Source organism: Psammomys obesus, unplaced genomic scaffold, assembly GCF_907164565.1.
Source record: "Psammomys obesus unplaced genomic scaffold, mPsaObe1.curated_primary_1811, whole genome shotgun sequence".
Lineage (NCBI taxonomy): Eukaryota > Metazoa > Chordata > Mammalia > Rodentia > Muridae > Psammomys > Psammomys obesus.
Genome location: NW_026590471.1, coordinates 2354 through 28964, shown reverse-complemented (window position 1 = coordinate 28964; position 26611 = coordinate 2354). Strand labels below are relative to the sequence as shown.

At 38.0% G+C, this 26611-nt stretch overlaps 1 protein-coding gene across 1 annotated transcript in view; it reads right to left on the bottom strand.

The window, feature by feature from the left end:
- The window catches only part of LOC129676953 (androglobin-like), a gene marked incomplete at both ends in the record, with an annotated part of 43882 nt that extends 18351 nt beyond the window's left edge, over positions 1-25531 (bottom strand). Inside the window, 7 exons of the mRNA XM_055607486.1 lie at positions 5403-5537; positions 9075-9322; positions 11222-11308; positions 13783-13922; positions 20690-20899; positions 21579-21650; positions 25439-25531. Coding sequence (XP_055463461.1) covers positions 5403-5537; positions 9075-9322; positions 11222-11308; positions 13783-13922; positions 20690-20899; positions 21579-21650; positions 25439-25531 — 985 coding nt within the window. The remainder of the gene's footprint in view (positions 1-5402; positions 5538-9074; positions 9323-11221; positions 11309-13782; positions 13923-20689; positions 20900-21578; positions 21651-25438) is intronic.
- Positions 25532-26611: the final 1080 nt, after the last annotated feature.

Below are 26611 nucleotides of genomic sequence, written 5' to 3'. Positions count from 1 at the left end.
AAGAGCTTTAACTTAGTTCAGCATCAATCTCAACTGCTACGTCTCACTGAAATCTCTTAACCCACCTCCAGTAAGACTTGAGACTTGACTCAAGTCAAGTCTTCTCTCCTACAGTTCTTTTTTGTTTGTTTGCATACACACAAAAAAAAATTATTCAACTATAAAAAATGAATTTTTTTCCTAGAGTTCTCACATAGCTAGGAGCCTGTGACACTTGACAAAAAATACAATGGAGAGACAAACATCAGACAGGGTAGGCACCCATGTCAGAACAAACACTTAGCAAGGCTAATTACATTGAATCTTAGGCTTGGGAATAGTTTTCTCTTAGGCTGGATTCTCAGCCTGCTGGGCCCACTGCTCCCCTCCAGCCCTCAATGGTGGTCCTATCATCATGGCTTTGGTCAGGGAACCTGTGAGAACATTTTGTAATGGCTGTACCTACAAAGAACCCTTGCAAAGAGGTCTATCTGGCTTTTTGTATGGGTCATATGTGTTACTAAAAGCAGGGAGCAGGGCCTACCCTCTATAAATGAACTGAAAACAGCCTTTCCTCTTGGGGGTCTGGTGAGCTGCAGTTCTGATTGTCTCTGGATCACCTTGAGGAATTACCTGCATATGCACATGCACAGCTAAACAGCTCTCTGGTCCTATCCTGTAGAGTTATAGACCAAGAACCTCTCTTCATCCTATGTGTCTCCTCTAAAATGGCCTCTGTGTGGATAACCCTGTGTCTATCCCAGCCTTCGTGAATTTGACTGATTCGCTCCATAGCGGATGTCTTCCTTATGGGTGGTTTCAACCACAGACTTGATGCCCATTTACAAGCTGAGAGTCCCCCTCAGGTCAGTGTCCAGTGTAACTGCACACAGGTTTCTGCTCTACAAAGCAGTGGAACACAGCACTGGCAATCTCCTTTCCAACTACAACAAGGAGTGCCTTCCCTCCAATTTCCAATCAAATCTTCATTGTATGGAGCTTTTCCATAGCATCTCTCACATGTGGAAGTCTTACCAACCAGCCCTTCAGAGACATTCTTTTGCAACTTGTATCTCAAACTCTTCCAAGCATCCACATTATCACTCAGTTGCAAATTCATCCCCTAAATTCATTCCAAATTCAGTGTTTGTTACACCAGCACATTGTGTCATGGTAAGAGCATCTGTATCAATCCTGTCTCACTTGAGAAACAGAACTGATATGGAAATAGAGTGATTGTTAGGAGTTGGTCCATGTAATTATCACCCAATCTGAAGGGTGAGTCAGCCAGCTGGGGAAGACCCATGAGAAGCAATAGGTTGTTACTGCCTGAAGACAAACAGACTCCAATCCCAAGGAAGGTCAATGTTTTGGTCTGAGCCTATAGGCACTCACGTGAGAAAAGGCACAGCCTCTTCATATTCAGTATTTGCCTGATTGGATAGAATTGTTCACAGGAAACAGTATGAGATGCTTTACTCTGCCTACTTATCTGAATATTAGCATCATCCAAAAAGCATATTCACCCAGTGTTTGCCCAGATTTCTGAGTACCATATGACATGTTAGAGTGGCTAACTTTCATTGACTTTTCCTATGTGTTAAGTGCTACCCTCAGTAAGTTCTCATACAAGTCTATGAAATAAATTGTATGGTATCAGTTCTTTCAGAGAAGGGAACTAAAATTAAGTTAGGTTAATAAGTGTATCTAAGATGCATGTCTGAAAGTGTAAAATGTGAGAAGTGACTGTGAAAGGATGCCTAGTCTTTTTGGTAATGTCTTATTATCAATTATTCTTTATGGCAATAGCTAAAGAGTAGGCTGAACAGGAGGCTTTTCATGTCACTTTTTACCAGAAGGTGTTTGTAATTCCGCAATGCGATGCAAAACTCAACACCAGAAGAATTTTTCTAGCAGGCCTATAATTTCTTAGTTTGATATTATGCATGTGTGAGGGTACTTGCATTATGTGTGCATGTGTCATAAAATTAGAAAAAGGGTGACAAAAAAAGATATTAAGAGATGGGTAGAAAAGAGGATAATGGAACATATGGGACATGAAAGGAGAAGTGGGAATTTTTGAACAAAGGATGGGAACCAACCAGAGGGAGGCAAGGGGTGGTCAGTGACAGGGAGGATGAATGTATATGAATATCATGAGCATCTTAAGGTTTTAGGTCAAGTTATTTGGGTTCAAGAAATAGCCTTCTTCTTAATCTTACAGTTCTTTGATCTTTAACATTGCTCTGAATTTTTTGTTTTTCAATATATTTTGGGATACAGACCATTCTTGCCAGGCTTATCTTTTATTGGCAGTACCTTCCTAAAAGTAAATAGTATAAATTAACACTGTGTGTTAATAGCCACTCTGCCATGTATTTCTAAAATCTAAAACCACCAACTGTATAACCACATTCCAATGTGTAACAGCTTCCAGCTTTGCAGTGGTAATTGTCTAGGTCTTCATAGATGTCAAGCTCGAGATGCTTTCTTCATCGCTAGGCACCCCACTCCTAAGCAGGGCCCACATATCTTCACTTTGTCACTGGCACTCTAACCTTGGCAACCTTTTATATAACACTATAATCATTTTAAGAATTATACAACTTTACAAATGTTGTTGTTTTGCTTCCATATACTATAAAGTGGACATACATGATCCACAGGCAAGTCAACACATAATTTTTCATTGCTTCCCACTCTTTCCACCCATGACTGTGCTCTAAACACTGCCAGGGTAGCAAAAGGAGAATTGTGTATGTGAGCATCCCATAATCAAGCTAGAAGTGAGGCATCTCATTTCTGCTCATGTTACATGGGTTACAGCACAAGCATAGGCTAATTTAACTTTCAAAGAATCTGGGAATATACTGTTCTTAACTGGTGAGAGGAAATTATGGAAGTTTGTAGTGTCTCTCATACTCAGAAATGCCCCCTTATAATAACACCAAGTCATATTCTAGTCCTGCTGAGTTTTGCTCCTTTGCAATAAATTTTAAAACTCTTGCTAGGTTACTAAATCTATGTTACCCTGTAGGTAATAAGTTTATGCCAAAATTACAATATCTAATATTGATGGTAACTTTTTGTCAGATATTAGAAGGGTCTAATGCATTCATATGTTAAAACCTGGATATTTTTCATTAATGTCACAATCTGAATCCAAGCTTCTTTTGAAGTAACATTTTAAATTTACTTGGTCAGGAAATTGTTCAGCATTTAAAGATTCCACTACGAGCAGATATTGAGGGAAAGGATAACACAGTGGTTACAACAGTGAACTCTCAAGATCAACTTCCTGGACTTGCAAACCCACTTCCAACTCAGTTGGAGTTATGCCAAAATACCCCAACCAGGGCCAATGGACTTCCCTTCTGTAGGGACAATGTTCTACACAGGGATTTCTCAAAAGAACTCTATAGTTGGTAATGGTCAGTGACTACAATTCACCCTCTTGTTTCCTTTAATGAATGGGAACTCATATTGCAGCATTCCCATTAAACTCTGTCTTTAACAATACATAAGGGATGAGATGGGGGGGGGTGCAAGTGCATGTCCCAAAGTTTCTGGAACTTTGATGAGAAATGTCAGAGATCAAATAACTGAAAGATTAAGAAGAAGGCTACTTCTTGTCCCCAAATAAACTTGACCTAAAACTTAAAGACACCCATGATATTCATATACACATGTCATATAAATGTCATTCATCCTCCCTCTCACTGACCACTCCTTGCTTCTCTCTGGTCGGTTCCCATCCTTTGTCCAAACACTGCCCCTTCTCCTCACACTTCCCTAAACTAGATGCAATTACTGGATAATTTGGGTCATGGTTTTGTAAAGTACTGAATACACATTCTGGGAAAGGAGGATGAAGTGGAGAGCTAGTGTTCAGGGAAGTAAAATTTGGCAAAGGTTAGCTACTGTCCACCAGAGGGTGCCCTCTTTCTCTAAAATACCTAGCCAAACTGTGTTTCTCCAACTCCCTGTGGGCAACTGCAATTAGTGAGCTACTATCGATAAGTTTGGCCCTTAAAGATCTCAACTGTGATAATCTCACTTATTTTCCCACTTCTGTTGGTAAAGATTTTAGAATCCACATGGCTAAAGGTGTCTGTCTGTTTGAATTATTTATAAGTTACATTCATGAATACATTTATGTTGAAAATAAAAACTGGGGGACCTTTAAAAGTCACATAGTTATTAGCACATAATAGTTTTTAGTAGATATTATAGAAATATAAACATACTCATGTGATTAAAAACATGAATAAATATCTATACAACTTCTGTTACCTTACTTATCTTCTTTATAAAATTTGAAACTATGAATGTTTTTTTTAAATTTTAACTGCTGCTGTGATAAACATAGTAACTTCAGAAAGTTAAGAAAACATAGGTCTTTTATATTAAATTCCCCAGAAATATTTGACAGTATTTCTATTGTCAAATTGAATATAAATAATATAAATATAATATAATATGTCATTCTTCCCCATAGGAATTGGGTCTATAAGTCAGTCATCTTTTTAATACTCAGGGTCCATCGATAACCTGCTATAAATAAAACTAAAGCAGCCAATGAAAGAAAATGCACCTGCAAAATCCACTTAATATCAACTGCATGGAGAAAGAAGGTCTACAGGCACTCTCTTTTTTTGTTAGATGATAACTATCCAGTATTCCGTCTTGGGCACATTTAAGAATTAAAACAGTCTTTGTGAGTAAACTGAAGTATGACATACCAACAGATAAATGGTTGGGACTTTAATTCTTAATTCTGAGAACCCACTTAGATGCTGCTGTAGTGTAACCTGGCTTTAAAGGGGCTTCACTCAGTTCAGTGTTGAAGCAGAGATCTGACATTAGGCAGATCTCACAGCCCAAACCTGAGTCACATCCTGTTTATTCTTAATTTCCTTGTTTTGTTTTGTTTTGATTGGATTTGATTCTTTTGTTTTGGATTGGTTTTGGTATTCTGTTTTGTTTTGAGATGGGTCTAACTGTGTAGCCATGACTGTCCAGGACTCACTATGTAGAACAAGCAGGTCTCAAACTCAGAGATCCACCTGGTTCTGCCTCCAGAGTGCTGGAATTAAAGGCATACAACACTATGCGCAGTTTAACCATGAGTTCTAAGGCAGGAGCGAGGGATGTATTATTGCTTTCACTTTCACAAAGAAAAGGAAAAAAGCAGTGTTTAGTTCATTTTAAAAAATAAAGCATTGTCAAGGGCAATTTTACTTTTCTTTTCATCTCCTACAACATGCAATCCCATCAATTACACAAAGGACCCAAAGTTTGAGTGAAAACTTGAACATGCTTATTTAGATACTTCAAAAGAGAAAATATACTTCTATATCCCAACGTCTTCCATCAACTTATGCAGCGACTAAAATAGTTACTGAAAGAGATTAAGAGCTTACAATCTGACAAGGACTGTACAGAGTACTGAACATCTGATGAGGGTCTCGAACCATGGAGTGAAAATTTGAATTTTTCCTTCTCCTTCTCTCCATCCTTAATCTTCTTCTTCCAAAGGTCTTTTGAATCAGTTTTCTCTGACACACACACACACACACAAAAAAAAAAAAAAAAAACCAGAGTAAATCTTTTATCTAAAAAAATCTCAGAGCATGCTACATATTCAGCCAGTGGGTCCTAAAGAAAGCCAAAATTAGCACTAAATGTAAAACTGTAGCCTTGATTTCTCTCAAAATGTAATCACCTCTGATTAAAATATCACAGTAATGCTAGAGAAAATAATATTAAAAATTAACATGAGCTGTGAAAGCAGGGTAGAATTTTTTTAGTATTATATGCATAATAACTAAATTATTACAGTTTTATGTTATACGAAGATAGTGGCTTGAATGTGTGCATGGGTACATTTGGTGCATACGCAGAGAATGGCACAGGAGGATTTGAGGCTCCCTCCTCTCACTTTCTGTCCTATACCCATGAGACAGGGTCTCTTTCTCTCACTGAACATGGATCCTACTGTTTCTGCTAGACTCATTGGCTAGTAAATTCCATAAATCTTCCTGTCGCTGCCCTCAACAGCTCTAGGGTTACAGGGCAGCCCATGCTTCTTGCATGGCTGCTGGGGATCAGATTCAGGTCCTCATGCTTTGCAGAAAGTGCTCTGAACCTGGAGGCTATCTCCAGCCCCTTGAATATATTTTATTTATATATAATCATGTACTGCTAATTTCCTCATTTTAAAAATTAAAACAAAGAAAACCAGCAAAACATGCATTGAATGTTTAGTCTTATCTATATAGGGCTTTCTCAATCTTCTCTACTTGGGGCATTAAAAAAAAAATACCATTTTCTTTCAGTAAAACATCCTTTTGTGGGACTGAAATCAAACAATACCCAATGGCCTGTTTTCAGAATGGCTTGCACAATAAACCATTTACCAAGCTGTCCTCACCATTTGAATTCTCACTTATCAGCATAGTTCCTTGAAAGACTATATCTTTTAATTTAAAACTGTCAAGATTTTTTTCTTGCCTAATGAATCCCCTTCAATTCAGAGTGTGGATTCAGATTCTCTGTATCAACTGCTAAATTTATAAGCTTCATTGTTCTCCTGTTCAATTTTAAAAAAATATGTGCAGTTATTAAAATTATCTGAACTACTTATGGTGTCCGTTAGCACTGAAAATAAGCCTAACCTGTCTCATAGTGTTTGAAGTAAATTTTAAATGTATGTTAGATATAAAGGCAAATATAAGAATAACTTCAAATATAGTCTGAGATGTTTAACTGATAAATTACAAGTATTAAAGCTAGATTAACAAAACTCTATTTTGTATAAATATCAACTTAATTCATCTAATTTTGTGTAGCGGTAAATGAAATTGTGACTTTGTTTACAATTTTAAAGCTGAACTTTACTTTCAAACTCCTGTTTAGAATTTGATTTATAATATATCTCATATAAACATGTAACTAGAAAAACAATTGGGTTATTTAAATATTTACCACTAGACTAATGTGTTATCTGTCATTTAATTACACAATTATGGAAAACCCCACTATTAACAACTTGACAGCTGAACGCTACTAGACATTATTTTTCCCCACCTAGTCCCACAAACCTCAAAATCTTGCTGTTAAATTTCCACCAAGTCCCTATTTTTCATCTCAACCTCAGTCTAAGCTAGTGGCTAGGCTTCCTAGAAACAGAAAATATTCAAATCCGTTTGTCAGGAAACCAAACCAAAGCTTGTCTACGTAACTACACCTGCATCCATTTATCCCATCGCCCCATGACCTATGCCTGCCCATTAGATTGGAGGAGCTATGGTTTCCCGGGGCTGTGGAAAACTCAACAGTTCTACTCAGTGACTGGGAGGATCTATCATAAATGGTGTCAGTTTCCTGAGAAAAAGGGCACACTGGATCCACAACTCACTGGAGGGCCACCCTGTAGAACTGTTGCAGTCTCCCTCATTAGATTAACAACTAGATATTCTGTGTATCGCACAGTAATCACTATCAGCTTCCATTTTATTACTCTGTTGTTCTTCAAGGGCAAACATGATCTACAACATGCAATCTGATCACTCCTGCATAAACCCAACTCTTCTTGAACCAATAACCCTTCCACACTGCTTCACCTACATGCGGTAAACCATGCCCTCCAATACACTGCTGTCCTCCACATGTTTCCTAATATCCATGCCCGCTTTCTCCTCTGCCACCAGTGTTCTGGCTACAGCCATCTTTTCTGTCTGGATTACTCCCATTCATTTTTGCAGGCTGTAACAGACCCCTGTGCTTACTGCTGTAGCTTCCTGTATTTCCTTTTAAAGTTCATGTTTTAGTCTCCGGTTAGCATAGCTTCCTTTTTATTAGTCAGTGTTTCCCACTAGAGCATTAGGTTCAGAATGCTTGTTGTTCCATATCTCTTTCTGTTTACCAAGATTATCAACAATTCCTAAAAATGTACCAGTGCTTGTATAAGCAAAGGGTATATTTAGATGAATATTAATGTCTGGATGCCTGGATGTTCATTTGCGAAACATCAAAAAGAGTTTCTAGAAGAAAATTAATTGGGAATATACTAAAAAAAAAAAAAAAACTAAATTAAACAAAACAAAACAAAAAAAAACCCTTCTATTTCTTTATTTGCTTATTTTCAGCAAGATAGGCTTCTTTGGGTACACATTGTTCACACTTCTAATCTTGATACATGTTTGGAGATCTGAAATAAATTTTTCTGTATACTATGGTAAGAAATACTGGCAGTTATGGTCTATTCTTAATATATATATATATGCCTTTTCAGAGCTGGTAATCAAACACTTGCCTATGCTAGGCAAGTGTTATGCCACTGAGTTACAAGCTTTGGATTTGCCCAAGCTGGCTACAATTTGTGACCCTCCTGTCTCTCCCTCTCAGTTTAAAAACAACCTTCATACAGAGTAATTCTGACAAAATGTTAATATGTTATAAAACATGTTATAAAACATATATAAAACATATTTGAAAGAACATTTTAGATACTACCAAAATATACAGAAAAACCTGAGTCTTTCCTAGTAGATTTAATTCTATTTCATCAGCAGTTTCTTCATTCACATAGTTATAAAATAGTTCAGTAAACACAGAATAATTATTCAATCAACTTTTCATCTTGAAAATAGAAAAGACTATATACTTTGTAAAAAAATAATTTGAAATATTTTTCAGATTTGAACCTCCATCTTACTTTTCAAATGTATGTATCCTATGCTCATACTCCAGTCTCTTAAAAATACAAAGTAAGTTTTCTATTTTGTTGTGTGAGGCCATCCCACTCTGCATATAAATATGAGAAAGATATTGTAGCAAAGATTTAGGCTGCAGTATCTTGTCTCCTTGTAATACAGCAGTAATTTAATATCACCAAAAATGTGAATTGCCTTTGCTATTTACTAAGAGGGAGCTATGAGACAGTAACTACCTACAGTCCACACCATTGAGAGTTCTGAAATAAAAGGAGAGTTAAGATATAGTAGCAATATTTTAAAAAGCATCAGTGCCCTCAACAGGAACGGTAAAGTATCTCTATGCCATGCCTTGTGGGATGACTTCCAATGCCTTACCCTTTGGAGCTTTGTCGCCTTTCTCTGGAGTCTTCAGCAATGTAAGGGAACTTTCCGGTTTGAAATCCTTCACATCTTTCACTTCCTTGCCATCTTTCACTTCCTTGCCATCCTTGGTCTCTTTCACGGGTTCCTTCAGTTTGTTATCTAGCACTGTGAATTTGCTTTCAGAAGTGGGCTCTTCCGTGAGCTTAAACTCAGGAAGGATTTCCTTCAAGAGCTCCCAAACTCTGTCCACATACCCAGGACTTAGAGCAAATACATTTGTGTTAGTCCCCAGATGACGTCAAGAAGTTAGTGACAAACTAACTTCTTAGCTCATAAGACCAATTTCAATTGTTACCTAATTTCAATTGTTACTAATATCAATTGTTAATTTTAGTTAGAAATATTATTCATTGACCATGATTTTATTGCACTTCTACTATGTGTCAGGCTTTGATGATACCAAGATCAAAACTAGAGGATAAGTCAAGCTGGCAGAAGGGACAGGCATGCTAAAACAAGTGAAATATATACATATGTGTATATGCTATATGCGATTACATGCAACACATCCATATATGCTATATATGTTGTACCTGTGTATATGCTGTATGTCTATATATGTTATACATGCATAAATTCCATGTGTACAAAGGCATCCTCCTGAGTAGAATTTTCCAATGATATCCTCACCCTCTGAAGATGGTGGGAGAATTTTTAACATGATATCGAAGGCCTTTAGCTAATAAGGCTCCTCTCTAGTTCCTCTCTCACTGGTGCTCTAGAATTGGCTAGCATATCTAACACACTTTTCTGGGATTATACTTCCTTGTTATTCTGTCTGCTCTGAGTTGATTTTTCCCACACTAATCAACTACATTCATTTCAGCTAACCCTTTGAAACCAGTGTAAGCATCAGTTGCAGGGATGGGGCAAGTAAGCTACATGCTTCTGCTCTGAGAGCCTGAAGGGTTATGACACACTTTTAGAAAGCCTTTGAAAATACCTTATACATTACTAACTCAGCTCACATATACCGACTGAGGACACACTCTGTGACAGTGATTTGGAGTCACTGTGCTAAGTACAGTAGGCAAAGAATGATCACTGAAGACAACTGTGGACTGGATGGGGCTCCAGACCACATCAGAATGTCCTTCAGGGCAAGCTGTATTAATCTGTCCTCTCAGGGTATCTATTTGCATTCCCATGACTGCCACCTGTAACAACTCAAAGTCTTTTTTCCATTTTCTTGTCTCTTCCCTCACTATACACCCTTCTTTCCTGAAGATGCTGTACAAGCTTAGGTTCAGAGCTATCTATTTAACTACTTGGATTCTCCCAGTATATGTGAACCATACCTGTCAAAAAATTATACTTCCTACAGAAGAGGAGGGGCTGAGCTTTGATCACAGACTAAGGGCAAGCTCAGTGGAGGATGGCATTGCTGTGACAGACTGCATAAAGGTATATGCATAAAGACTCACATAGGCTTGTATGGCCTATGTGAGGATGCTCCAATGGAGCACTGCTTTACAGTAATTATGCACTTCCACCTCCAGCATCTGGGACACAATGGCATTTTGAGTTGCACTTCAAGGAGCAGAATTGAAGAAAAGCTTGTCTGTGCCACATGGCAGACTTGCCTTCTATGTGCTAGGTGAATCTTGCAGGTAGATAAACACAAACAGATTTTGCTCGGCTGTATGTTTTATGACTAATCTTGATTCAAAAAGCAATCTAGTGGGTTATTCTGCTTTACAAGGAAGAATAATCTACCCTAAAATTCCCATGGAATTTGAAATACTATAAAATGTTATGCTATGAAACATTTTATAAAACATGATCATTCTTAAAATGTTCTTAAAGAATATCTTACAGAAAGGTCGGAAAGAAAGAAATAATACAAGCAACTTAATCTTTAAATCTACTGAAGAAAGGCTGATGAGCTAGCTCAGTGGGTAGAAGGTGCTTGCTGTTCTGCCTGATGACCTGAATTTGATCCCTGTAACCATCCTCTGACTTCCACATGTATACCTTGGCACACCACTCCCTACCCTGATAGATAGATAGATAGATAGATAGATAGATAGATAGATAGATAGATAGATAGATAGATAGAATAAATAAATAAATAATAAATGTTTCTTTAATAAACTTACTGAAGAGGAATGACTTCAGGTAACCACCCGGTAAGTGCATGGATAACTGTGAATTCTCCTAGCTCTCTCCTCTTTGCTACATGAATACTGGAAAAAGGAAAAAAAGAGCATTGTGCTGTAGTTATCAATGTTTGCAAACAGAACAAAAAAATAATTAGAAACACTCTATACAGCATCGTAGTAATCAAAGTAATACCGGCCACATGTCACAGTGCAAAGGAATGTTATCTCACAAGTCAGATGCTTTAAGTTGTTAAAAATGCCTAACTATACACAATATTAAACTTCAAATGTATTTCAAAATTTTGTTTTTATTGTTTTCTTTGACAAGGGAGTCACATTTTAGGAACTGTATCTTTAAAAGCTCTAACATTTTCATTAATTTCCTAAACATATTCATATTCATAAAACCTTCATATTTTGTAGTATAATGCTGTTCATTTGTTTATTATACTCTGTGTGACTCTGTTCTTTTCAAAGTGGAGAGGTGTCAGCATTCCAATTGCAGAGGTTATGTTGAACTCTTCCCAAGGCTGTGTGCACTCAGCCTCTTGCATAGCAACTCAAGGCAAGCCCGAGGGGTCCTTTTTGAAACTTTGACAATGGAAGAGAAACCAGAACTATCTGGTCCATCCTGTAAAAGAGCAGACCTGGCAGTGTGCCACAGAGTCAGAGGTTGCCATTAACCAGATACCTTGCTCTGTGTTGGTCCTTCTGCCTATATGGTCTTTGCCTGGCTGGCCAGTGTTAACATGTGCATTAATTAGTCTATGTAGAGAAATGCCATGACCCTTCTACCCCAGAGAAGACACACGTTAACCCTGTGCTAGGTATGGTGTTAACATTGGTGACTGACATCTTTTTCTTGGAAAGAAGTCATAGCATGTCAGTGAGGTAGCCTGCTGTTTATGGATTTGCACTGGCTTATTTAATAGATTATGAATTCTGGTGACTCTACATTTCTCTTAGACAACACAAATCTGGTCTGTAGTTCACTGTATCCCCTAAACACCTCTGGTAATTTCATTTTATGAGTGACATTGAAAGCCTTATGGAAATGATGCTCTTTTCTCTCCATATTCCATGTGGGCATGTAAATCACCACAATGCATTAGGTTTGTCTGTAAAATGCTAAACCGCATATATAAAGTCAAATCTGAAGTGAATTTATAGAAAAATTTAAATGATGTCATATAAGTTAGGCTCCCTTAGAAATCTTTAAAAATGCACTATACTTTAATTAGTCTTTCATTTTTCAAGCTGGCTTTGTTTACTTTTTAAAAATTCTCTATTAGTCATGTTCTAAATGAATTCCATTGGACCATGGCTTTACAACAAATGAAATGTTATTGCAGCTATCCAGGTCATCTATTCAATACTTTGCCAGCCTGGCAGCTCCAATTCTTAGGAACACTAAGAGCGTTATACTTATTTTCCCCAACTAATAGACATAACTGCCACCAGTGAAAATACTAAACAACATATATATACCTAAAAGGAAAAACAAAAACAAAAACAAAACAAAACAAAACAAAAAAAAAAAAACAGGCAAGTTTCTTCAAAAACCACTGAAATGTAGGACTGAAAACCGAGTGAAACAAATTATCAGTAGAAATTGAGGGCTAGAGAGAAAAACGAGGAGGTGGTGGCTGACAAGAGTGGTGGCCATTTTATTATGCAGCCTTGAGAGCAGAAAAGGAAGCAAAGTCAAAAGACTATCCAGACAATGCAGCCCTGCCTTCCGAATGGTGTTGCTAATGCTTTTTAGAGAAGGGGAGGGGCTGAACTTTTGAGCAGGGGCCTAACCCGAGCTGCTGAACAGGAAAGCAAGCTCTGTGGAGGATGGAGTTGCTATGGCACACTGCAGGAAGCTATGGGATTGGGCTGTGAACTGTGTGTTAGGACGTGCAGTTGCCATGCGCATCTAACTCTAGGATCTGAGCCTTGGTCTCACATTGAGTTGGTCCTGAAAGAACCGAAATGGGAGAAAGGCTTGTCTGTAGGACATGGCAGACTTCTATGTTGGGTGCAAGGGTCTTGCAGGCAGATAAATATAAACAGATTTTGCAAACATCTGAAACAAATGAATAGCTTTCATCATGACGATATCAGGTGGCCATAGTATCAAAAGCTTGAAGAGCACTTGGGAATCCTTCTGAAGAGCTTGGGTCTTTTTAAGGTTTATACAGCATAGCTGCAAATATAGATTCTAAAAAATTAAATGGATCTTAGTAAACATTATAGCATTTAAATGATTTACTAGTTTCCCCTAAGAAACAATTTCTCTCCTTTACATGAAACACATACTATACGTCCCACTCCTGGTAAGCAAGCACTGATTGCAGAAGGGCTTCTGAGTGTTCTCTCCTGGCATGGTTTTGTCTTTACTCAGTTAAGACAATACTTCAAATCAGTGCTTTGGTCACATTAACTTCTATACGTGAAAGTGTACATTGTTCAGAAAGAAAGATTTCCTTGAATTAATTTGTTAAAAAGTTTCAGCATGGATGTAGTTGCCCTGTTAGTTTCATACAAATAAGTGATAATTTCTCATTACATACTCAACATTTGCCAGCTTAATGATAGCTTTTGACAGTAGCATTGGCCAGAGCTCAAACTCATACGATGTACATGGAAGCAATAGATGGTTATCCTCGTCAAATGGAAGGAAGTCATCAATAGTTATCTTCCTCCAGCAACCCTAAAGATGAGAAGAAAGCAGTGTAATGTCATAAGTGATGTATGATGTTCTCCCCCTCAAACATTACTACATATTTCTGCATACTTTAACTTTTGTGTAAAAAAAAAACTGATGTTAATATTTTATGTTAGAAAACTGAGATATAGGATTCAGAATTAATCTGATTAACTACTTTAGCTTCTAAAATATATTATTATAGCGTATCTATGGTGCTATCTATATTGTACCTTCTTTTGGAGGTCTTATGAGCATATAACGAAGTAAATATGTTTCAAACAGCAGAATGAAAACCTGATTCAACCAAAATTAGATTGAGCATAATATACTCTGCATGTTCATAGTACAAGTTCTTTAAATAGAACTTTAATTATTACTGCTGACCCAGACATATGCTTCCTAATCTGGTACTTCCAATCCCCACATTTTGAGCACTCATAGTTAATTACCTAAATTGAAGTAATATTTTCCTTAATCAAACCATTATATGTTTAAATAAAAGCTCTTCATTTCATAATTAAAAGCATGAAGCAATTTATCTCAAATGATGATTTTTTTTTGTTTTAGCTTACATGCTTAGATTTCTTATGAATTCATTCTTGTGCTAACAAATATTTTCAGTAGTAACATCAAGGAAGTACTGCCCCATACTATTCATGAAACATGGCTAGGGCTATTGCTCTTAAATGCTTATGATATAGTGGGGGAAGGCCCATGTATAAAACAATATAAAACATAGTATGTTTAAAACACTCTAGGACCACAGGAAAAAGGCAACTCATTTTGTTAGAGGGAAGTCATAAGAAAGTGACGTTTGAAGTGCTTTTCTTCTATGGTACTTGTAATTCTGAATTCAGTCTTTCCTCATTTAGTAGCTTATATCTGTCTCTTTTCTTTCTCAATAGATGATGCAGGGCAAGACAGGTTAAAGTTACAGGGTAGAGGCACCCCCACTCTTGTAACTTTAAGTGAAATAACAACAATAAATCTACAAAAAATATGGTAGATACAAGACCAGTGCTTCATCCATTTAAGGTACCTTAAAAAATGCAGACTCCTTGAAAAACCAACCATCAACTTCATACAGAAAAATACAAGATCCAGGATAGTTAAAACAATTCTGTAAAATAAAAGAACTTCTAGAGGTATCACCATCCTTGATTATAAGCTGTAATACATAGCAATAGTAATAAAAACCCACATGATACAGATAAAAAAAAAACAGACAGATTGATCAATGGAATCAAATCAAAGATCCAGAAATAAACCCACACAGCTAAGGACACCTCATTTTTGACAAAGATGCCAGCATCACACAATAGAAAAAAAGAAAGCATCTTCAACAAATGGTGCTGGTCTAACTGGTTGTCTGCATGTAGAAGAATGCAAAGAGATCCATGCATAAAACTGAACTCCAAGTGAATCAAAGACATCAACATAAAACTGGATACACTAAATCTATTAGAAGAGAAAGTGGGGAATAGCCTTGAACTCATTGGCACAGGAGACAACTTCCTGAACAGAACACCAACAGCTCAGGCACTAAGATCAGCAATTAATAAATGGAACTGAAAAGCTTCTGTAAGGCAAAAGGCACTGTCAATAGAACAAAATGACAGTCTACAAATTGGGAAAGGATCTTCACCAACCCTACATCTGACAGAGGACTAATATCCAAAATATATAAAGAACTCAAGAAATTAAACAGCAGCAAACCAAATTACCCAATTAAAAAATTGTGTACAGAGCTAAACAGAGAATTCTCAACAGAGGAATCTCTAATGGCAGAGAGGCAATTAAAGAAATGTTCAAGTCCTTAGTCATCAGGGAAATGCAAATCAAAATGACTCTAAGAGTCCATCTTACACCCATCAGAATGGCTAAGATTAAAAATTCAAATGACAGCACATACTCGCGAGGATGTGGAGCAAGGGGAACACTTCTACATTCTCGGTGGGAGTGCAACCTTGTACAGCCACCTTGGAAATCAATCTGGAGGTGTCTCAGAAAAATGGGAATAGATTTACCTCAAAACCCAGCTATACCACTCCTGATCATATACCCAAATAGCGTTCCACTGTACCAGAAGGACACTTATTCAATTATGTTCATAGCAGTTTTATTCATAATAGCCAGAAACTGTAAACAGCCTACATGTCCCTCAACTAAAGAATGGTTAGAAAATAAATGTGGTACGTTTACACAATGAAATACTACTCAGCTATTAAAAACAAAGACATCTTGCAATTTGCAGGCAAATGGATGGAACTTGAAAAGATCATCCTGAGTGAGGTAACCCAAACTCAGAAAGCTACCCATGGTATGTACTCAGTTATATATAGACATAGTCAGAGACTACAGGATAACCACACCACAATCCACAGACTCAAAGAAGCCAAGGAGGTCCCAAGGGAGTATCACTAAATCTCACTCAAAATAGGAAATAAAATAGACATCTGAACTTGATTGAAGAAGGGACCCATGTGGAAGACAATGGGGTGGGGAGGCTATCAGGGGTGAGGATCTGGTGTGGAGAAAGAGGGGATTGACCTGGAGAGAGAGAGAGAAAGAGAGAGAGAGAGAGAGAGAGAGAGAGAACAGAAATAGGCGGGAGAGCATCTCTTGGACAGGGGAGGCCTCCAGGAGTGTATGGGGTAACCCTAGCTGAGAGTCCTAACAGTGTGGGATATGAAACCTGAACTTGTCACCTCTTGTAGCTAGGAGGGACTTTCGGTGAAGAGAGGGGAACATCAACCCACCCATAAAACCTTCAACCTAAAATTTTTCCTGTCTGAAAGATGTGCAGGGATAAAGATAGAGCAGAAATTGAAGGAAAGGCAAACCAATGACTGGCCCAACTTTAGACCCACCCCAAGGGAAGGAGCCAATCCCTTACACTAGTAATGATACTCTGCTATGCTTGCTGACAGGAGCCTAGCAAAACTGAGTTCTGAGAGCCTTCATGAAATAGCTGATAGAAACAGATGCGGAGACCCACAGCCAAACAATAGGGCAAGCTCAGATAGTTTTGTGGACGAGTTAGGGGTAAACTGACCTGGGTAACCAGAGCAAACTAACGTGGACCCATGAGGGCTCACAGAGACTGAACCACTACCAAAGAGCTTGCATGGGCCGGAACTAGACCCCTACACATACGTAGCAGATGTGCAGCGTGGTCATCATGTGGGTCCCCTAACAGGTGGAGCAGGGGCTCTCTCTGACTCTGTTGCCTGCCTTTGGATCCCTTTCCCCTAGCTGGGCTGCCTTGTCAAAACTCAGTGAGAAAGGGTATGCTTAGTCTTGCTGTGACTTGAGGCGCCAGACTGAGTTAGTACCCTATGCAGACCTCCCCTTCTCTGAGAAGGAGAGGGGGAGTGTGAAAAGGGGATGGAAGATCAGGACTGGGAGGAGAAGGGGGAGAAGGCTGGGATCAAGTTGTAAAATAATTTTTAAAAAATGATAACTAGGTTCTGAAAAAGAAAAAGGCAAATTCACTGGGGTGGTTAATTTTAACTGTTAACTCAGCACAACTTAGAATCACATGGAAAGAGGGTCTTACAGGGGCACTGTCTAGATCAGGCTGGCCTGTGAGAAACTTTGACTTTTGGGGTTGACTGGGGTGGAAATACCCATTCTGAAAGTGGTCAATACCCTTTCCTGGTTTGGACCCTGGAGTGTAAATAGAGCAGTGTACCTGAGCACGAAGCCTGTCCACATTTGTTTCGTTCAGCTCTGCACTGTGGATGTGATGAGCTTTGAGGACCTGCTCTGGCTTGCCTACAGTGATAAACTATAATCCAAAATAACTGTAAGGCAATGAAACCCTTCCTTTCCTATGTTCCTTTTGCCAGGAAAATTTATTACAACAGAAATGAGATTAGGACAGTCATCAGAGATAGAAAATGGTCACCAAGGGGCACAGTGGAGAAGAATAGAAAGCCAGCATTTACTGAGTATAAAGCTTCTGCTTCTTATGATGAGAAATTTGGGGGAAAAGTAGTGATGGTTTCACAAACTAAAGATACTTAACAAAACTTAATTCTACCATTAAGTGGTTAAAATGGTGTGTTAAAATTGGCATATGTTGCTACAATAAAAAATAGCCATGGTAGGTGCCCTCTCATATTTTGATTGCAAACCGTGTTTCAGAGTGCGCAACCAGATTCCCATGAATGAAGAATTTGAAACTATCTATACTAAAACAGTTCAACAACTACCCTCTCTTGCCAGATGTTCAAAATGAACATTTTCACATTCATAATGGAGTAATTTCATATGCAAAAATATTTAAGAAAAGACTTCATTCTATTGAGCAAGACATACACATAAAAATAGACATGTGTACCCTTGTTTGTATAGGTAAAACAGTGATCATAACCTAAGCATATGTTAATGGAAATTAAATATAAATGTGCATGCATTTTTATATGTCCATAGATTAGTGTACAGAACACACGAGAAAATGTCAGCATACAAAATGCCCATGATTAGTAAAGTGGGCAGTTACAAAACTATATTATTTGACCATTCTGGTATCCAGTAAAAGAAATATACATGAATCATTGCCTGTGATTGCATAGATAGGCTAAAATTACAAAGAACTCTGATTTTCTACATGGAATATGTTAATAGCATTTGAATTTGCCTGCTAAAAGCATATAATAATAATAATAATAATAATAATAATAATAATAACAATAACAATAATAAAATTTAAACAGCATTTCATTGGGGCGAAATAGTAACTGAGTAATAGAAAAATAATTTATCATTGTCATTGTTTTATATCTTGAAAGTATTGTTCAATAAATTTAATTAATGGAGATATTATTGAGAATTTATTTAAAAAGCAGGATTGTAAGTGTTGCTTGGTAGCTGATACCAGCTATCTCAGCAGATGGGAGGCGAGAACAGGACAGTCCAAGGCCATCCTACATTGTGAGTTCAAGGCCAACCGTGCAAATGAGACCCAGTCTCCAAAACAACATAGCAGAAGGTGGATTCAGGAAGCCAAGGAAATGGGGAGTGAGACATGGGAAGCAGGGAGTTGAAATGCCCACATGTTTGTGCTGGTGTTTTGCTGTACCCCACAGTCTAAGAAGCTCTAACTTAGGTACTAATCATGTGAATGAAAATATAAAGCTCAGTGAAGCATAAAAACAAAAGCATTTTTCACATATATACATTGATAACAACTGGGGTGAAATTACTGGTCTCTTTATATGTGTTATCTGTTTATTAGAGGGAGATAAAAGGACAGAGACTGAGGGAGGCTGCCCACAACATTTTGTATTTCAAGTAGGGAACAACAGCTAAATTGCTTCTTTCTCTCCTCTTGCGAGCCAAAGCAATATGGAAATTGAAAAGTACTTGGAAAGATGTTTTGTGTTCCTTCATCCTGTCATTACAGCCAGATGGAATGGGAAACCAACCTCTCTCCTTTATGTACCATTCCTAGTGAGACCCAATACATTGTCTATCGGCTGATGTCAAAAAAAAACCTTGTACAAGTAGCTGGGAATCCAGGCTGAACATAATGTGAATACTTTCCTGAGAAATAATATTCTGGTGTGAAAATCACAATTACTTATTTCATGTGACAGTACTGGACCTAGAACTTCATAATTAGGCAAACACTCCACCATTTAGCCTGTATGCTAAACTGGGGTTTTGTTGTTTTTGTTTGTTTTAGCTCTTTATTTTGAGAAAGGGTCTCACTAAAGAGCCCATGCTGGCCTTGAACCTAATCTGTAGCCCAGAAAGGCCTTGAACTTCAGGACCTCCTGATTTAGCCTCTTGAATTTTGGGGATTTCAGGCCTGTATCACTAAAGACAGTTTAAAAAAATCATTATTAGAGGTCCTGAGGAAATGGGGTGCCTCTAAAAAGTAATAAAGGAAAAGGTTCTGATAGACCCATGAAAAGAAGGAAAGGAATCTCTTTAACAAGATAGGAAAATGAAATGGCTCTAGAGTAAAAAGAAAGCATTATAGTAGAGAGGAGAGAGCAAAGAGGGAACAGCAATGGAGGGCAAAAGCATGTTTGCAGCAGATCACACTGAATCAACAGAAGGGAGCCAGTTGTGTTTTTAGAAACATGCTTTCTAAATCTTTGCAGGTTAAGCAAAGGATAGATAAGAATGAGTACAGCATGAGAACTGGAGAAGAAATTTCAAAATCAAAACAAAAAAGGTTTGTGTCTGGAAATGGACAAGAATGAGAGGGTTGGGTGTGCATATCTTGTCGGAAATAATTTACTTGAATTCTTTACTAACGGTAATGCGCGAGTACACACACACACACACACACACACACACACACACACACACACAGGTGTGGATGGAGCCCTCCAGGCTGGGGGTTGCTTAGAAAGAGGTAAAAGTTCTTCTCCTAGTTGAGAGACAGGAGATTTCTATCAACTGGAAAACCAGTAGCCACCAATCCATCATATGCTGGCAAAAATAGCCCACCTGGGAAGTGTTGTGTTTTAGCAATTGCTTGCTAAGCAGCAGCCCTACAAGGGGCTCCTTGGATGAGACCACTGAAGAACCAATGAAAATCATTGAATTCCACCTTCAATCTGGCTGCACAGCTACCCTACTCACAATCTCCCACAGAAGGCTAAGCCTCCCAGAGAACATCTGAGATTACACAAGCAGACTAAATATAGTGGGATTTTTTGTTTTGTTTTATTTTGTTTTTGTAAATTCTGGTTTCTTATTTTATAGGAAGGATAAATGAACTCTAATACACAGCAGGTCTAATGACTTACCATCCAGTAAAGCTTTACAACATATTTCCCGTAGCTGTTAAACAAAGGCATATGGCCCTTCACGGCTTTGCAGAGAGAATATATGTGTTCCCAGGGTTTCCAGAGCAGAATAGGAAGCTCTGCTGAGTTTCCTTTATAGTAACTGTTCAGAATCCCTCCATTGAATATCTTCCACACAGCATAGATTTCACTGATAATCCACCGCATAAGCTGAACACAAAGCAACAAGAGCCACTAGTGTTGACAGGTTACTTTAAAATGATACTGCAGTTTTAAGTGAAATATAATAAAACTATGTTTCTAAGAGTAATAAATTTTACAAGTAGTATATTCATCTTTTTATTTCAAAGTTACAGAAAAAACCATAGGTCTTATTTTCATTCTGTAGAGTAGCAATATAAATTAAAATATCTAAAAAAGTTGACTTGGAGCTTATTTTGAGTTAGCCGAGTGCATGTGTTTACATATATACATATATATGCATATATATGCGTGTGTATGTATATACATGCACATACATATACATACACATGCACACACAGTACACACAATGTATGAGATGAGGCACAGCTAACTGCTTCAGAGAACAGCAAAAAATTTTAAAACTAAGTAAGCCAAACTGGTTGATCTTAACTGTTCTCACCATACAAGCACATATTTTTGATCTGATGAATAGTCCATTGTATTAAATCACTAAAATTACATACTGTAGATACAATTTTTAATTGACAGCTATACTTCATTGAAGTTGAGGGAAGAACAAAAACCATTCAGTTGTACCAGGACTTCCAGGTGAGCAATGGTGAGTGCCAATGGCAATTCAGAAGCTGTTTATGTAGATAGGCCTAGAAGCAATTCTTCATTGGAGTGGACCCTGTGGTCTACCTACCTCACTGCAGAGTAAATGTTCATTTGGTGAAAACAAATCAAACGTGATTTCATTTTTCACAACTACAGGAGGCTGAAATTTAAAGAGACATATATTTATTTGTTTAAAAAAGTAAAAGAAATCTAACTTATTAAAACTACAGTTTTGTGGGAGAAACCGCTTTCTCTGGGGAAGAACACACAAATTGGTTATACCATAAGTTCTGAATGATATAATCCACTCCAGAATGTTACAGATCACCACACTGTATTAAGGCAATGAAGAGCATGGTAAATCTTCTAGCAGGCTAACCAAGAGCAAGCTAATCCCTGGGAAAACACTTGTGGCCAGACAAAGCCAGATTAGAGTTTTTACAGTCAAAGCCTGAGAGTACATCACACTAGGTCCCCAGCTCTTACAATGTAATTTTTGATCTTATAAAACATCACACAAGGCCACTCCTCCAGAGGAATCAAACCTTTGTACGCATCAGGACCCCTTCTCAGCAGGCAAGAAGGGCCCTTTTTGGTGTTGTAAAAAATAAACCCTGCTATCAAGAAGAGTGAACAGCCATTTGTTTACAGGCAAATGTAACTCCCATGAGGAGAAGCTGGGGCTAGGGCAACCTGACTTACCTTTTATATATATATAAATTTATTTGTTTATTTATTTATTTATTTCAGTTTATTCATTTTGTATCCCAGCTGTAGCCCCCTCTCTCATCCCCTTCCACTCCCACTTTTCCTCCCTCTTCTCCTCTCATGTCCCCCAGTCCACTGATAAGGAAGGTCCTTCTCCCTTTCCATTCCCCTTCCATTGGAAGAGGGAGAAAACAGGGAACAGGTCAGGAGCCTACCACAGAGGGCCTCTGAAAGACTCTACTCTGCAGGGTATCAAAGCAGATGCTGAAACTCATAGCCAAACTTTGGGCAGAGTGTAGGGAATCTTATGAAAGAAGGTGGAGACAGAAAGACCTGGAGGGGACAGAAGCTTCACGAGGAGAGCAACAGAACCAAAAACTCTGGGCACAGGGGTCTTTTCTGAGACTAATACTCCAACCAAGGACCATGCATGGAGATAACCTAGAACCCCTGCACAAGATGTAGCTCATGGCAGCTCAGTGTCCAAGTGGGTTTCCTAATAATGGGAACAGAGACTATCTCTGACAAGAACTCAGTGGTTGGCTCTTTGATCACCTCCCCCTGAGGGGAGGAGCAGCCTTACCAGGCCACAGAGGAAGACAATGCAGACAGTCCTGATGAGACATGACTTTTCTTAAACTACTGCACTGAAAAGCATACATAGGAGTAACATTATACATATTCAGCTGGTTATATATGTTATATTTAGGAATAACATATATACATATATGTCTATGCATATAACAGCAATTAATGAAAAGAAGGGTATGTGGAAATGTTTAGAGAGAGTAAAGGGAAAGGTGAAAAGAAAAGAAGGTTAGTTGGAGGGAAGGAAAGTATCATATACCAAATCTCATATGAAGTTATTATTTTTTGAGTTTTTTTTCTCATTGTTTCAACCTTACTTATGAGTATACTTAGTGGCTTACTGTGAGTCTATATATCAAATCTTAAAACCCTATTCTAGAGATTTCTTTAGTTAGACTTTCACTTCTGGAAGCTTTGTGTCACTCCATTCTAGCATGATCTATCTACAGAGGAACCTGTGTGGGGGACCAACCAGCAGCAGTGTGCAGGCTCATGGCATCTTAGGATGTGGGGGTGGAGAGGTTATCTGCAAATACTGAATTTATTTTTAATACAAATGTAACTCTTAGACCCAATGTTTACTAAAAAGGAAAGAAGATTCTTCACAAAACATCTGTTTAGCCAATTTATAAAAGCATCTTATTGTGTAGAACAACAATGATGAATTTGTGGTAAGCAGACTAAGAATTGTTAAAGCCTATTACTGTCAAGTGCATTACGTGGGCAGTGGAGAATTTATATTCACGTCCACTTTGCCTGATATTAAAATTGATTTATAAGCATGTTTTGTGCACAATGGACTTCTTTGAAATGTCTTACAAGGAAGCATTCAAAAGATACTTTTGTTTTAGTATATCACTCTGAATATAGATACAGCTTTTTTTCAATTAGTAAGAGGACTGAATTACATTTTCCTGCATTAGTACCAACTCGAATGGAGGCTAACACTTAGAAGAATAAAAACTACTTTGTGTGGAAACAGCGACTCAATACAAATGCAAACAAGAATCAGCTCCGTTACAATTTCACTGGTACTAATTAACTTACCCTACTGGTGTTCTAGGCATTCACTGAAAACATTAAGACATTCAGCAAGGGAAAAAGCATTAGTTATAATTAAAACTCGAGAGACAAGAAATACACTGAAATTAATGTGACCATTAATATGTTAGACTAGAGTGTCTAAAGTCCTGAAATACATGGGAGCTGTTTAAAGCGAAGGTTATCACCACAAATGTAGGATTCAGCTGGCTGAGCATGGGGTCTAGAAACAAAGATGGCCAATGGAAGATGCATGGAGGAGCCCTGGACGATGGGAACCCATGTGCAAATCTTTTGGACTGGAAAATTAATTCTAATAAGCACTGGAGGAAACAGACCTTCACGCCCTGTGATTTCATGCCGAGATGCAGAATCTGCCAGTCAGAAATAATGAATAACTTTGTGCAACATTTTAGTTATAATTTAGCATTTTGGATAGAAGTAGAAAAATCTGTAGACAAAAATACAATAATCTCCTTGACATCTATACAAAAAATTGTTATTATTATGCCTCCGTGTGTATGCCTCTACATATGTGGGCTATGACACAGGTGGTACATGTGGAGGCCAGAGGGCTACCTTGCATGTCTTCCTCAGTCTGTTTTTAATTCTTTTTCATTCTGGTTTCTGAGTCAGGGTTTTTATTTTCACATCAATTTCACTAACTCCGCTAGGCTGTTTAGCTAGTGAGCTCATGATCAGCCTGTGTATCCCTTTCCAGTGCTGAGTTTAAAAGTACAAGTTGTCACATTTGGCTTTTTTTTTAATTCTTTTTTTTTAATTTATTTTTTTTAATTTTTTATTAATTACACTTTATTCATTTTGTATCCCCCCATAAGCCCCTCCCTCCTCCCCTCCCGATCCCACCCTCCCTCCCCTTTCTGCATGCATGCCACTCCCCAAGTCCACTGATAGGGGAGGTTCTCCTCTCCTTTCTGATCTTAGTCTATCAGTTCTCATCAAAAGTGGCTGCATTGTCCTCTACTGTGGCCTGGTAAGGCTGCTCCCCCCCGCCCCCTCAGGGAGAGGTGATCAACAAGCAGGCCAATCAGATTATGTCAGAGGCAGTCCCTCTTCCCATTACTATGTAACCCACTTGGACACTGAACTGCCATGGGCTACACCTGTGCAGGGGTTCCAGGTCATCTCCACGAATAGTCTTTGGTTGGAGTATGAGTCTCTGGGAAGTTCCCTGTGTTCAAATTATCTTGTTCTGTTGCTCTCCTTGTGGAGTTCCCGTCCCCTCCAGCTCTTACTTTTTCCCACTTCTTACATAAAATTCCATTCACTCTGCCCATCAGTTGTCCATCATCAGTTGCTCAGCATCTGCTTTGACAGTCTATGCTGGTTCTGGGGATTGAACTCATTCTCTCATGCTTGCACAGAAAGCACCTGATTAACACAGCCATCTCCATAGTCCCCCCTCCCAGTAAAGGAATTATTAAAGTACACTGATAAATATTAACTTCTCAATTACAGACCAAACACCAAACAAAAAACAAATCACAGGAAAAATATGTAAATTATTTGAGGACTGCAAACTTTGTTCAATAAGATATTCCATCCTTGTAGGTAATAAGTATTTCATTCAATAATGAAAATAATCCTTACTCGGCTAAGTATAAAATCTTGTGGACGTTTCCAAGAAAAGACTTTCAGTGATGGGGGTAATTCAATCTTTCCTTCAGGGTCTTCAAAAAAGTGCTAGATAAAAACAAAATAAATAAATCAAACTTTTTATACGGCTTTATTACAATAAAAATCCAATCTTAACAACAACAAAAAACCCAACTAGAACAAATGTTAGATCAATATAGAATTTGTGGAGTGTGTGTGTGTGTGTGTGTGTGTGTGTGTGTGTGCGCGCGCGTGTGTGTCTTCAGAAATGCCTTGTGAATACTTGAATACTGAAATTCAGACTGGCAGGAAAGAAACTAAGCTAACTGCATTTCTCCAAGTCCAACCACAAGTCTCATCCCCAGCTATGCAGCAGACCACTTGCTTTGGCCTCTGCTCACCCTCTACCCCCATTCCTAGGGGACTAAGCATATTCTAGTGAAACACACTGCTTCCCTCCCTCCTCTGGATCTCTCAGTCCCTTCTCGTAGCCCATCCTCTTTTCTGAGAGTCAGTTCCCAATACATAGAAACACATTTTATCCCCAGTGGCCATACCTATCAGGAACTCAGAAGAATTTCTTACCAAGCAACATCCACCCACCATATTCTTCTAACAACCAGAAAGGGCAACAGAAGCTAAGGAACAAAACGCTTACCCAACAAAGAAACAAAACAAATATCTGCACTTAGAATTACAGTATTTTCAAACCCACATGCCTAGACACCAACATAAAAGTGCAATCAATAACAACCAAGACAATATGTCTCTGCTAAGGCCCAGCAACTCTGCAACACTAGGGTCCGAGTATTTCAACATAGCTGAAGCATCAGACAAAGACCTTAAAGTAGACTTTATGAATATAATAAAAATCCTTAAAGAAGAAATGAATATATCCCTTAAAGAAATCTATGAACACACATACACATAGTAAATGGAAATGAATAAAAACAGTGTAAGACCCAAAAGTAGACACAGAATTAATAAACAAAACCCAAAGTAGGAAAATCTGAAAAAAAAAATTAGAAACTCAAACAGGAACTTCAAAGAATACAAGAGATGGAAGACAGAATCTCAGGCATTGAAGACATTATAAGAAATGAATATCATGATCAAAAGAAAGAAGAAGAAGAAGAAGAAGAAGAAGAAGAAGAAGAAGAAGAAGAA